Source organism: Panicum virgatum, chromosome 2N, assembly GCF_016808335.1.
Source record: "Panicum virgatum strain AP13 chromosome 2N, P.virgatum_v5, whole genome shotgun sequence".
Lineage (NCBI taxonomy): Eukaryota > Viridiplantae > Streptophyta > Magnoliopsida > Poales > Poaceae > Panicum > Panicum virgatum.
Genome location: NC_053146.1, coordinates 54,739,244 through 54,751,794, shown reverse-complemented (window position 1 = coordinate 54,751,794; position 12,551 = coordinate 54,739,244). Strand labels below are relative to the sequence as shown.

General features: G+C 45.1%; 1 protein-coding gene across 1 annotated transcript; it reads left to right on the top strand.

Annotated features, from left to right (window-relative positions):
• Positions 1-2,275: 2,275 nt before the first annotated feature.
• Positions 2,276-3,460, top strand: LOC120658931 (NDR1/HIN1-like protein 12). Its single transcript, XM_039937045.1, has one exon. It carries the CDS (start codon positions 2,451-2,453, stop codon positions 3,360-3,362), a length of 912 nt encoding a protein of 303 aa, XP_039792979.1. The 5' UTR covers positions 2,276-2,450; the 3' UTR covers positions 3,363-3,460.
• The last annotated feature ends 9,091 nt before the right edge of the window (positions 3,461-12,551 follow it).

The window sequence follows — 12,551 nt, the reverse complement described above, 5'->3', positions numbered from 1 at the left end:
CCACTCACACGGCCACGCCCACGGAGCCGCACACCTGCCGCACCTCCAGGCTCCCGCCTCCGGCCACCCGCTGACCCAAACCCCAGGCGTTGCGTCATCACTATAACAAGAGTGCTGGACGCCTCAGGAGACAACGACAACACAAAGACGGCAGCAACAACGAAGGAATCCTTGCACGCATGTATATCTAATTGTGCGTGTTGTGTGATCAAATCAAGAGGACATAATATGTGTTATTCTCAATTTTGTGTATGTCTATGTAAACTAATGTCCGGTTGTGTCCACTATCATTGTGTTTTTTAAGTCTGAACCGAAACTGATGGAGATCTTTTTGATTTTTGTGATATGTCATATGTGAATTTTGGTATTGCTTGTCGGCTTCTGTTAGATTGTTAGTAGACTAGTAGATGAAATATTGATGTTGAATGCTTGAATCTAGTGTGAGCGGAGTCCTGGTGATTGTGATTGTTGTGCCTGTGGACTGATGGAAATTCGGATAATCGGGATTACCTGGTACCCGAACCCAAATTTTTGGGTACCTGAAGTTTCGGATATTCCTTTATTTTTATGTGAATTTCAGATAGTATTCTAATTAGCAGAACTTTAAATTATCAGATTCAAAATACCCGATTACTTAGAACGTCCAGGGCTACCCACGGGTGAACATTGAACTATGGAGATGTTTGTTAAGTGAAATCAGAACACTTATCTATACTATAAAAGTTCAAACAATGTTTCAACCCTTTCTCATTAAGATTAGGTCCATCATACCCTTTATGGAGGTCCTACTTATCAAATCTAGAGGTTTGACGAAAGGGGAAGTGGCGACCTATTTTTTTGATAGAAGGAAAATGATTCCACCGAAATGCTAATAATACTTTTTGCACCAATAATTTATTACATCCACATCTTTGTACCCGCGTATTACTTTCGTTTGCACATGCATTCTCCCATAATTTGCGCCATTTGTTTTGGAAAGATAATAATTGACATCATTGTTTTATAGAAAAAAATAAAAATGTGTATTATTTTTGAAAGAAAATAAATGACATCGTTACTTGATGGAAGAAAAATTAAATACTTTCACGTACATCTCCACTAGTAGTTAACAACAATGAGCGGCATGACTGACTTTTTATTTTGGTATGTTTTCTCTCCTTTCGGCATATGAGCTATGCACACGGATTTCGCACATTTTTGGGAATCATGAGATATTTACCGTGCTTCACCATTCATCCTTATTGTTGGCGTCAGACAAGCCAATCCCAAACAAAAATGAAAATAGAGAACACTACCTCAACTAAAAAAACGTAGTATGTATTCAGAGTCTTAAAAAAATCATCTCAATTACAGTAAAAGTAAGATGTATTTATACTCCCAATCTTTGTTGTATAATTTTCAAAATACCCTTTTCTACCCGAAATATCCTGCAAATATTCCGATTCTAAATATATTTTGCTACTTGAAGTGTAAAAATTGTCTTCTACTGGATCACGCTTTCCTCATGACAGCCGAAGGTAACCCTGGCCTTGGCAACTCCTTCACCAGTTCTTGGTGTCCCAGCAATGTGATGTCCTGGAGGGTTGCCTCCTCATCAGAGGGCACCTTCTTCACGGGTTCATGACCTACTCCCTCCGTCCCTTTATGACCTACTCCCAAGTGCTTACATTATGGGAAAAATTTCAAGTGCTCCAAATGCTAATATAAAGGGACGGAGGGAGTACGATCCTGGAACACTGGACCTGCGCGTACAAGAAAGAAAAAACAGCATATGCAGAAGGCTCCTGGTCGTCCGAAGATTGCTCCCTCGGACTTCTCAAGTACCGGAGTTCGTGCATAATCTTCGATCAGTGCTCTCCGTCTCGCTCGGAGGTGGTGATCCTCAACACTTATACCAAAGGTGTCTTTCGATTGTGCACTTATATTATTGATTGAGTTTCTCACTGAAAGATTTAAAACTAAGACATACATGAAAAATGGACCTTCATTTATACAATTAATTTTAAATATATGAAGGGAAATTTAACCTGGAATAGAGAGAGAAATTCTTTACGAAAAAAAAGAGAAGTGCAAGCTGGATTTCTTCAGGCCTTTGTTGGGCCATGAAAATCGGGGCCTTTTCCAAAAGTTGTCCCGTTACACATTCGACGCAATGATCGAGTGGAACCGGAGCACCGGCGGCGCAGGAACGACGGCCACGGCGACGCCCGCCGAAAGCAAAACCGGAGCGCATCCCTCCATCCGCGATCCAATCATCCAACCAACCCCAGATTTCTGTCGTCTTCGACGGAGAGGAACCAAGCCACCAAGGCACCGCGGCCGCGCTTCGTCTCCACGGCGGCCGGCACACGCTCGCAAACAAAAGACAGCGCGAACCTTAACACGAGGAGTCCCGCTCTCCTCCCCAGTCCCCACGCCCCACCGCTCGCTCGCTCGCTCGCTCGCATCGCATGCAACGACACGCGCGCGGCAACGCCTACCCCGTGATCCTCTCTTCCTCTCCTTGCTTCAGGATGCATGCATGTGCTCACTGTTCAGTTATGCCTGCGATCGATGCTGTGCACGAAACACCAAAGCGAAGGGGAAAGAGAGAGCGACGCCGATCGAAACGCCATAAAGGAAGAGGGAGAGCTCCCTGGCCGGCGGCTGCACGTACAGATAACCAGGCCAGCGATGCGACAGCCATGGAGACCTCCAAGAAGGATAACCTCTGCGACATGCACCGCTCCCGCCGCCGCGCCCGCGTCCTCGCCGGCGCCCTCCTCGCCGCCCTCCTCGCCGCCGCCGCGTTGCTCGCCGTGTACCTGACCTACCGCCCCGCGAAGCCGCAGGTCTCCGTGTCCCGCGCCGCCGTGTACCAGCTGGAGACCGCCGGCAATTCCTCCTCCCCGGCGGACCCGGCCGCGGCGGCGGCGCCCTACGCGATCGCGGCGAGGGCGCAGTTCACGCTGCTGCTGCACAACCCGAGCGACCGCGCCGCGGTGCTCTACGACGGCCTCCTCGCTTACGTGACGTACCGCGGGGAGCCGGTGGCGCCGCCCGCGGAGCTCCCCGCGGTCGTCCAGGAGCTCGGCGCCGACGTGGCGCTGACGCCGTCCTTCGGCGGCCTCGGCGGCGGCGCGGGGGCGGAGCCCGTGCCGGTGTCGGAGGCCACGGTGCGCGCGCTGGCGGGCGACTGCGCGGCGCGCCGCGTGCTGCTCCGGCTCGTCCTCCTGGGCCGGGTCAGGTACCGGAGCGGGCTGTTCAGGACCGGGTGGCGCGATCTCTTCGTGCGCTGCGACGTCACCACCGGGGTCGGGGTGGACGCCGGCGCCGGGGGCGTGCCGCTGCTCGAGTACCCCCAGTGTTTCGTGGACGCCTGAGTTGATCGGTGCGGGGCAAGTCCGTGCTCATGCTCAGATAATCAGAGTTGTGGTGGTGGGGAATAAGGACTGCAGAAAGCATACCTCTGTCTTGGGAATCAAACGGTCCGCTAAGTTTTGCCCTTCGACTATTTTAAAATATAGGCTAAATTTATATGCTGAACCATGAACAGGTTTGTTTAGACGTAGGAATTTTGGAGGAAGTTTGAGAACTGTTTTTAGGGACTGTTTGGCATGCCTTGTGGCAAAACAGCATCACAGGTGAAGTCAAAGTCGGTGAAGGCATAGTCAAAATTAGCTTCGTTTGGCTTCTATTTCATTTTAGTATAGGCTTATAAAACAACTTCTCTACGATATCTTGATTTGTGTAAAATAAATGAAGCCGAGCTAAAATAAACTATGCTAAACAAGTTCTGATTACCCCGTTCACCTCACGACTAACGAATTACTCCTAAGCAGGCCCATTGATTAAAGGAGACCTAGCCGAGAGGCATCCATATTGCCGCCCACCCAATACGGCCCACTTGCCTTTGGGAGCTAGGAATTCAGGCCCAGTTCTTTCTGTTAGACTATTCGTTCAGAATCTGCATTTTACAAAGTCCGAAAATACAATTTACTGTATGTACAAAATTTAGGTTAAAATACAGAGAATTTCCTGTTTTCGAAAAATAAATATGTAAGTGAGTATGCAGACACGCCTATTCACAACTATGGAGACATGCAGAACTATCTTAATTGATTTGGCTCGTGCTATCTGGTCCTTTGCCGTGAGCTGTTTGGCAGATGTGTTGATTCTTAGTTTTTCGATTGAGATATTGTCATAATTTTTAGCTGATTTTTTTATGTCTTCGCATCTTTGTCTAAATAAATTGATTATGTTGGTCTAGACACCATATTTCGCTTTGATCCAATCTGCCACGTGGCTTAGTTGCATTGGATAGAAAAATGATTGCAATGAAACGGAAAAACATGTACAACATTTCAGGGGAAAAAAAGAAGTGCATACTCCAGGAGTCCAGGTCCTCGACAGAAGAAAAAGGAATATTTTGCATTTGCGTGGTACATATTCATGTCCATACCTGTTGACAGTGAGGCCCACTCGCACCAAAACAAAAATGTGAAAAATCATTTGAATAGAACGTCGATATTGTAGATTGTACGATGCACCTGAACATTTGATGATCCAAGTATCTTGCTTCAGAAGGACCTTGTATACCTTCCTTTTCTATAACAGCTTATCAGGATCTTATATACAAACTAGCAGAGTGCACGTGCGACATCGCACGTGTCTGAAGAATGATGTTGCGAAAAAAATAACTACACTAAATTTTAGTTACAACAAGCATTTTTAAGAAATTATTTATGGTGAAAATAAACAACGATATCTCAATTATGGTGAAAATAGACAAAATATTCGAAACATAAAAAATATATATAATTATAAAAATAGGTAAATGGTACATATAAGATAGTGTATAATGAAATGTATAAATACTTAAAGTTAAATTATTTAAAAATAAATTGGATGACATCAAATAACTACTAAAAACTATCATAAACAAATTCAGCATGGTTAAAACATGAAATACGCTGGTTAATTCCTCGAATCATATGTTACTTTTAAGGGAATTCATTAATTCAAATATCTCCACCTACTTACAATCTTAAATATTTCAACAATTTGTCTATGATTTTTGCAATGTATATACCTACATGCAGTTAAGTAGTTGAGTCCGAGGAGTCAGGTTTGGGTAGCATATAAATGAAGAGCTAAAAAAGAACTTCATAAGATTGAATTATCAATGCCATATGTTTCTATGATCTGAAAAGTATAATTAAACCTACCTGAAAACTAACATATGGAAAAAAAAATAAATCTAAAAACAAACACATAGAAATAAGCATGACTTTTAAAGTGCACATCAAGACAACTCAAGTGAATTTTTCACACCAAAAATACCAATACTAATAGCTTGTCAGTGTACAATCTTATCAATATTTCTAAGCTCTCGGTTCAAATAATCACATATTACATGATTGAGATCATCTTTCCACGATTGATAGTCTTATAAAGTTTGTTGCATACCCCAAGGCCCTGTTTGGTAGGGCTCCATCAACAGCTCCACGAGCGGCTCCGGCCGGAGCTCTGCCAAGCGGTGGAAATTGCACCGGCTCCGGGTGTGGAGCTGCCGCTGGAGCCCCTTGCGGCTTTCGAAGGAGACAAGGAGCCAGGAAAAGGAGGCTCCGCGCGGCTCCACGATCTACTCGTCCACGTTTGCCCCTAAACTTGGAGGTAATTACAACGATTTTGCCACTCCCCCATCCAGCCTCCCACCCGTGAACCCCTCGACAGAAAAAAAATCGCAGACTCCCTCTCCTCTCTTCCACCTCCCTCCCATCGGTGGCGTGCGGAGCCAGTAGGAGCAACGGTCCACAGGCCCGCGGCGGCGGCGAGCAGGAGGGCGAGCCTACGCGTGGCGTGCAGTCCGGCGAGGGTAGCAACGGCCCGTAGGCGACCGACCGAGGCTGCGGCGGCGGCGCGCAGGAGGGCAAGGTTGCGCGCACAGGCCGGCGAGGGCAGCGGCGGCACGGTTCGCACTGGGCACAGAGGTCTCTGCGGGATGAGAGGACACATGTCAACAGGGGCGGGCCAGTGGCCAAGGAGGCTGCAGCAGCAGCTAGGTGCTCGAGGCCCGCGGGAGGCGTGTGCGAAGGGGACTCTTGGGATCAGGCCGTGACGGGGAGGCGCGGCCACGCGAGCCGCCGCCGGTCACTCGAGCATGTATCCATATGGTTGTATGGTTTATGTGAGGATTGACTCCTTTAAAATTACTCTAGTACTAATATAAGAAGAAAATGATTATTATCTAACCAATATTTCTATTTATTTATTTATTTATTTTATTTTATTTTCACCTACTTCAATTAAACTCATGTATATAGCATCATATCGCATTAGTTTCCTACGTACTGCAGCACATCTCATTAGTTTCAGCAACTCAAGTACCTAAGGGCATATTGATCATTGACCATTCCAATCCAGTCAAGAAAAACAGAGTGGAGCTGTTTTGCCAAACGTTTTCCAAAACGGCTCCAGCTTCACCAGAGAAGCCGCTCCACCAGAAGAGCCGGAGCCGTTTTCGAAGGAGCCGGAGCCCTGCCAAACAGGCCCCAGTCATCAACAAGACACTGAAAAAATTTCTTCTCCCTTGCAAGATGGTACAGACATCCAAGGACTGCTTGTGACCTGTGTGTAACGAGAAGTTTGTGTTCCATAAGATTCTCCATAGGAAATCCCCATTATTCTACTTTTGCATGCTGGCACAATGGCAATTAACAACAGCAAACTAAGCCTTAGTCGTGAGCAGGTTGGGCTAGGCATCACGGTAGTAAACAATAAGAAAAAGATAAAGCGTGAGTATGATGTGCTCACGTATCCCCCACGCCACCCCCATCATTTCATAAGCCTTCGAGAATGGAAAGAGGTTGACAATATGATAATTTGTCTAAGCAATAGTGCTCCATTCCATCATACATAAAGTATCTACAAAAGACACACAAATATCGATGAAAAATGATCTCAAGGTCAAGTCATACAAAGCGCCTCCAACCAAGTCTCACAACTGAATAACAATAGAAAAAAATAATTTTCAGGGAGTAAAAGATAAGCCACTTTCTGTGTTTCACCAAGTCAGACTTGGTTGGACCCTGTTTTTTATGCTATCTTTTGAAATGCTAATAGTTGCAGACAGCTCTAAGACACAAACTTATTTTAAAAACAGAAATGTTTATGTAGTTTTTTCTCGACTATAGTAGCTGAGAGGTGAAATTCCTTAATTAATTATTAGTCCGTCACATGGGGCCTCAACTCCTTAATCCCCCAAGTTTTTCAGCATGATCTTTGCACAAAGACTTCACCAATACGATGACTACTTAATTTGATAAGCATTTGTGTGTGATCATTGGTGAATTTGATAAGTGATGCCTCCCAGGCAAGTATGCGATATTAAGTTAAAATGCAGGGAAAAAAACATATACACAGGCCAACATTAGTAGGATGGTAGAAAGCACTGATGTACCTATGCAAGATCCAGTCCAAAAGAAGCACGCCAACCTTAAGGAAAAATAGAATGTCAAGCGCGGAGCAGAGAGAGTTTATCTTTTGGGTGCCGAGATCGTGCTGCTGCACCCACATGTCCTCCGCTCCTCATTCCTGACGAATCCCGCTCGCTGCTGACACACCTAGGTCGACCCAAGCACTCGCAAATTAAAAGCTACCGCACATCATCTCCAAGGCATATCAACGAGCACATTAGACCAGCGGCTAGCTCACCTACCTTTAGTTGGTGGGTGCAAGATATTCAAGGCGTGGACAAAGAACCGCGAGGAGCAGCTCAACAGAAGGAGGCGGTGCTGAAATTCAATGACGGGCTTGTGTGCATGCCAATCACAGCAACGAGGTTAGCCATGGAAATTTAAATAGTCATATTTACTTCGAAATCTGCATAGTAAATGGGAATATGGATCAGATAAATATAATATCAAGGATCTGATAATATCGAGTAATTCACATATTAACAAAATCAACATACCAGTAGGATAAAAAACAATTATTGGTGAACTGGGATCAGTCATCAATTGGTGATACTGTAGCGGCAGCGCATGAGCATTAAAAATTTGATGTGACAGCTGTTAAATTACTTTCCACCTAAACCTAAAAATTGTAATCCTTGCATACTACCTCCATAAGCTGATCAAAAGGTTTGAATGGCGTCCCAAGTTCAAATGTAATATTAAGATGACCCAAATCCCTCAAATCCGAAGCGAATGGAGCATAGTGATAAGGACAAAACCTATATACACAATAGATATATTAGAGAATGAGATATTGGATGCACAGGCAGAAAGAATAATCAAGCCTGCCAATATCTTCCAGATGAACATTTGCATAAGTTGATATACTTGGCTAACTTGAGCAAGCTAAATTACCATTGCCATGAGCAGACAGCCAGACACTTTCATAGTAGTAGTGCATTACCCAGCATAAACCTTCAGTGTATTTGAGAACCTAAGAGAGGGCATCATACAAGATTATATAGCTATAAGATTTAAGCTGGTTGAGTAACATTCTCTAAAAAGAACAAAATAAGTACTATCTCAAAGAGTCAAAGTTAAAGCGAGTAATAGCAGCAGCAACCGCAAAGCCATTAGCCCCAAGCAAAGTTGGGTATTGTTAGAGGAGTCAAGGGCTTATTGGGCCTTAGCCCATTAGGGTTTATTAGTCGTTTGCTTAGGGGTCAAGTTGTTAGAGGAGTCAAGGGCTTATTGGGCCTTAGCCCATTAGGGTTTATTAGTCGCTTGCTTAGGGGTTAAGTAAACCTCTCTATATAAGAAGAGGAGATGTATCAATCTAAGGAAGCAAGAGATTAGAAGGAAATCCCTTCCCTCTTGCCGGCCGTGGGCAGAGCCCCGCGGCCGGCGTTTCCAGCGCCCCCAACCCTAGCCGCCGGCATCTCGTGAACAGTACCCGCGCCCGCCACCACCTCTCTCAGACTCTCCCCTGCTCGATCCCAACAACAGCCATAACAATCTGGTATCAGCTATGCCAGGCGACGACAAGTCCGAGCCACCGCCGCCGCCGCCAACTATGGAGGGTCTGGCCGCCCAGATGACCAAGCTGCCGAGCAGCATGGGCGACATGGAGACGCGCATGGAGGCACGCATCACCTCTATGGAGTCGCGCCTTCAACCGCCGCCGACGTCGAACCCTGCGGCGTCCATGCCCTATGGGATGCCAGGGTACGGATCTACAACCCTGGCGAGTTCTTCATCGACGGCCGCCGCCACGCTGTCCACGGCACCCCCAACGTCTTCGCCGACCCTGCCGATCACCAAGGATCTGTGCGCCGACATAAGGGTTACAATAGTCCAGATACAAGCCGCTCTCCAGGAGATGATAAAACTTGAGCGAAAGAGAGAGGCGGTCGTGTACCTACAAGCGGCAACGCGCAAGTTCTTGGCGCGACGGCTCGTCCGCGTGATGCGCAAGGAGCAACAGGACCAAGCGGCTTCATTCATCCAGGCGGCAGTGCGGCTGCAGGCTGCAGCACGCCGTCTCCTGGCGCGGCGACGGCTGCAGAAGATGCGCTTGGAGATGCAAGAGGCGGTTTTGACAGCGATCGACCTCGGCAAATGGGGGCGCGACCTTGTCCCGTCGGAAGGCCACCAGCGCTCGCGCCAACTCGCCGCTGTCTTCAAGCACGCGCTGGGTAGCGAACTCCAATTCTACATCAGTGATAGGGGAGGCGCTTTCCTCCTTGTCATCGGCGGAGGCACATCGCCTAGCGCCATCATGTTCCGTCACCGGCCGCCACGAGGACGTCTCCGCGGGTCGCTATTGCGACTAATTTCCGGTGGCGATACCTGTCCTCCCATCTCGTTCCGATGGTCTCCATGGGATCCAGGCGGCTACTTACGTGCAGGTCCAGCACAAGGAGGGTGTCCGCCGTATCTTCAAGAGTCAAAAATAAAGAATTGCAGTTTATTTAAAATAAGCCGAGATGTAAAAGGCTTGTTCTTAGGTTTTCGGTTTGCGTCTAGTGGAGTCATCGTTAGCGTCATTGTTAGGTTACAGCTCGAGGATGAGCTGCATGTCCAGGTGTGGTGTAGTGTTAGAGGAGTCAAGGGCTTATTGGGCCTTAGCCCATTAGGGTTTATTAGTCGCTTGCTTAGGGGTCAAGTTGTTAGAGGAGTCAAGGGCTTATTGGGCCTTAGCCCATTAGGGTTTATTAGTCGCTTGCTTAGGGGTCAAGTAAACCTCTCTATATAAAGAGAGGAGATATATCAATCTAATCAAGCAAGAGATTAGAAGGAAATCCCTTCCCTCTTGCCGGCCGTGGGCGAAGCCCCGCGGCCGGCGTTCCCGGCGCCCCAACCCTAGCTGCCGCGCCGTGAACAGTACCTGCGGGAACTGTAGCGCCGCCGCCGCTTCCCTCGGCACTCTCTCCTCTCGACCCCATCAGCGTTCATAACAGGTATACACCAAAGACAACAAAGGTACTGTATAAAAAATATTGCCTCGTGCAGCTAATGAGAAACTTAAGACATCTCTGCGTATTTCTTCAATCTGTTCAGGTGTTCTTGCTCCAAATTTCTCTTCATAGTACCTTTCCCTCCATCCTGGTTCTCCAAGTTTCACCCGAACATAACCAACAATAATGTTTTGCATTAATTTAAAACATGTAGTGCTTGAAAATAATAGTGAATTAATGTACAAGAAAGTAACCATGCGTGCCTTTCCAATCCAAATGAAAAGAAGTTTTAGTTCTTTTACCGTTCTGCAATAAATTCTTGAAAATTTTTGGAGAACAATGGTGTGATGAATTTTACATGCTTTCATGCATTGAGTGTGGAAAATTATAGTTCACCCAGTGTTAGGTCGAGAAGAAACAAGTGCAAATTCTAATCTAATACTTGGAAAAGGAAAAAAAATCATTGTTCTCCATTAAATTCGCTTTTGTATATATTTCTAATCACCTTCAAAAGTCAAATGTGCCATGTATTTTTTAAACAAAAGTGCAAACTCATCACTCATGATAGCATAGAGAGACCAGAGTCAACGATGAGCACCAGGTAAATAATTGAAGCATTTCATCGAATATGTAGGTAGCATGTCAACACAAAGAGGTGTGGGAATGTCACCATTATAGTTGGCATATTATAAATAATAGGACTTCCATAAATCCAAAAGGAACTATGTGGTAGCTATAGTGCAATACTGGTAGCAGAAGTGCAGAAGTTTTGCACTCTGTTTTCTCAGCCACAATTGGAAGTTAAAATTTGCTGGAGTGGTTAAAATATTCTTGCAAGGCACGCATCATCTAGTTTTTATAATTAAATATAGACTGGAGTGATTAGCAAATATTTCCTTGTGAGTTAGGTGAGTTTGCTCTTCATTTTACGTGATACATGATGTTGCTGACGCAGCATGATTTTAACTGAAAGTAAAAGAAATTCCGATAGCTTACGCACCTTGCAGTCTGCCACTTGCTATGCCTTGTTGTCATCACCCTTCCCCACCGAAGTTCAGAGTTTAGTTTGCGATCTCATCACTATATTCCTCCAATATAATCATTGATGATTGCAGTTAGACAGTCTACTGATTAAATCCTCTGAATTCATTGCTGACAATAATATTTGAAAAATCTAAGTTCTGGACTTCTGGTTGGGCCATAGCATTAGTAAACTGCTAATTTACCAAGAATTTAGATAACATCTATACAGACCTGTCGGTTGTTGGTTCAGCCCCTCAATCATGACAATCATCAGACCATATATGGCAATTTCTCACGGGCTTCACAAATCTGTATGTATGCCTCTTGATAGCATCTATACCTTGCACGGAGCAATGGACCTAGTGATCTTCATCGAAACAGAAAAGAAATCCATTGGTAACGACAAAGATCTTATTAGTTAGAAAAAAACACTCTAGAGTAATCTGCTTTCTATAACCAAAACAAGAAGTCATCTGAAAACAACCAATTTTTTGCTTCTAACAAATTAACAGGCATGGGGGAGAATGAGAAGAGGGGTCTCACAGTCAGACTGTCAGAGAGCTCATGGGCTGCTTTCTATAACCAAAACAAGAAGTCATCTGAAAACGACCAATTTTTTGCTTCTAACAAATATACAGGCATGGAGAAGAATGAGAAGAGGGGTCTCACAGTCAGACTGTCAGAGAGCTCATAGAGAAGGTTTAGTTAGCATCCATGCTGACTTATGCAAGAATTTCAGACAAAATTCTAATGTTCTTGCCCTACACCAGAAAAGAACTAGCTCTAAAATTCATAAATTATTAAAAGACTATACACAATCACATACACTGCTGAGAATATACTTTCACAAAAAAAAAAGTAGCCAGAAGCAATTGATATTTCCTCAGAAGGTTTAGTTTTAGATTTTGTATGTACTGAAAAAAAAATATCAAAAAGACTTTTTCAATAGGCTACTAAAAGAATCCAATATACAGATTCCAATATTCTAAGGCCTCAAGTCCGATAGTCTCCGGTTTCCACCATACCACATTTCAGTAAAAAGTACTAAACAATGCCTTTTCTGTCTAGCCTTTGAAGGAAACAAAATTAAACTGGTTAAATTTATTGATTGGCCTAGGAATGTGCATTGGACGGT

Excerpts from the sequence above, each read along its gene's own strand:
- LOC120658931 (XM_039937045.1), top strand. The coding sequence starts at position 2,451 with ATGCAACGACACGCGCGCGGCAACGCCTACCCCGTGATCCTCTCTTCC.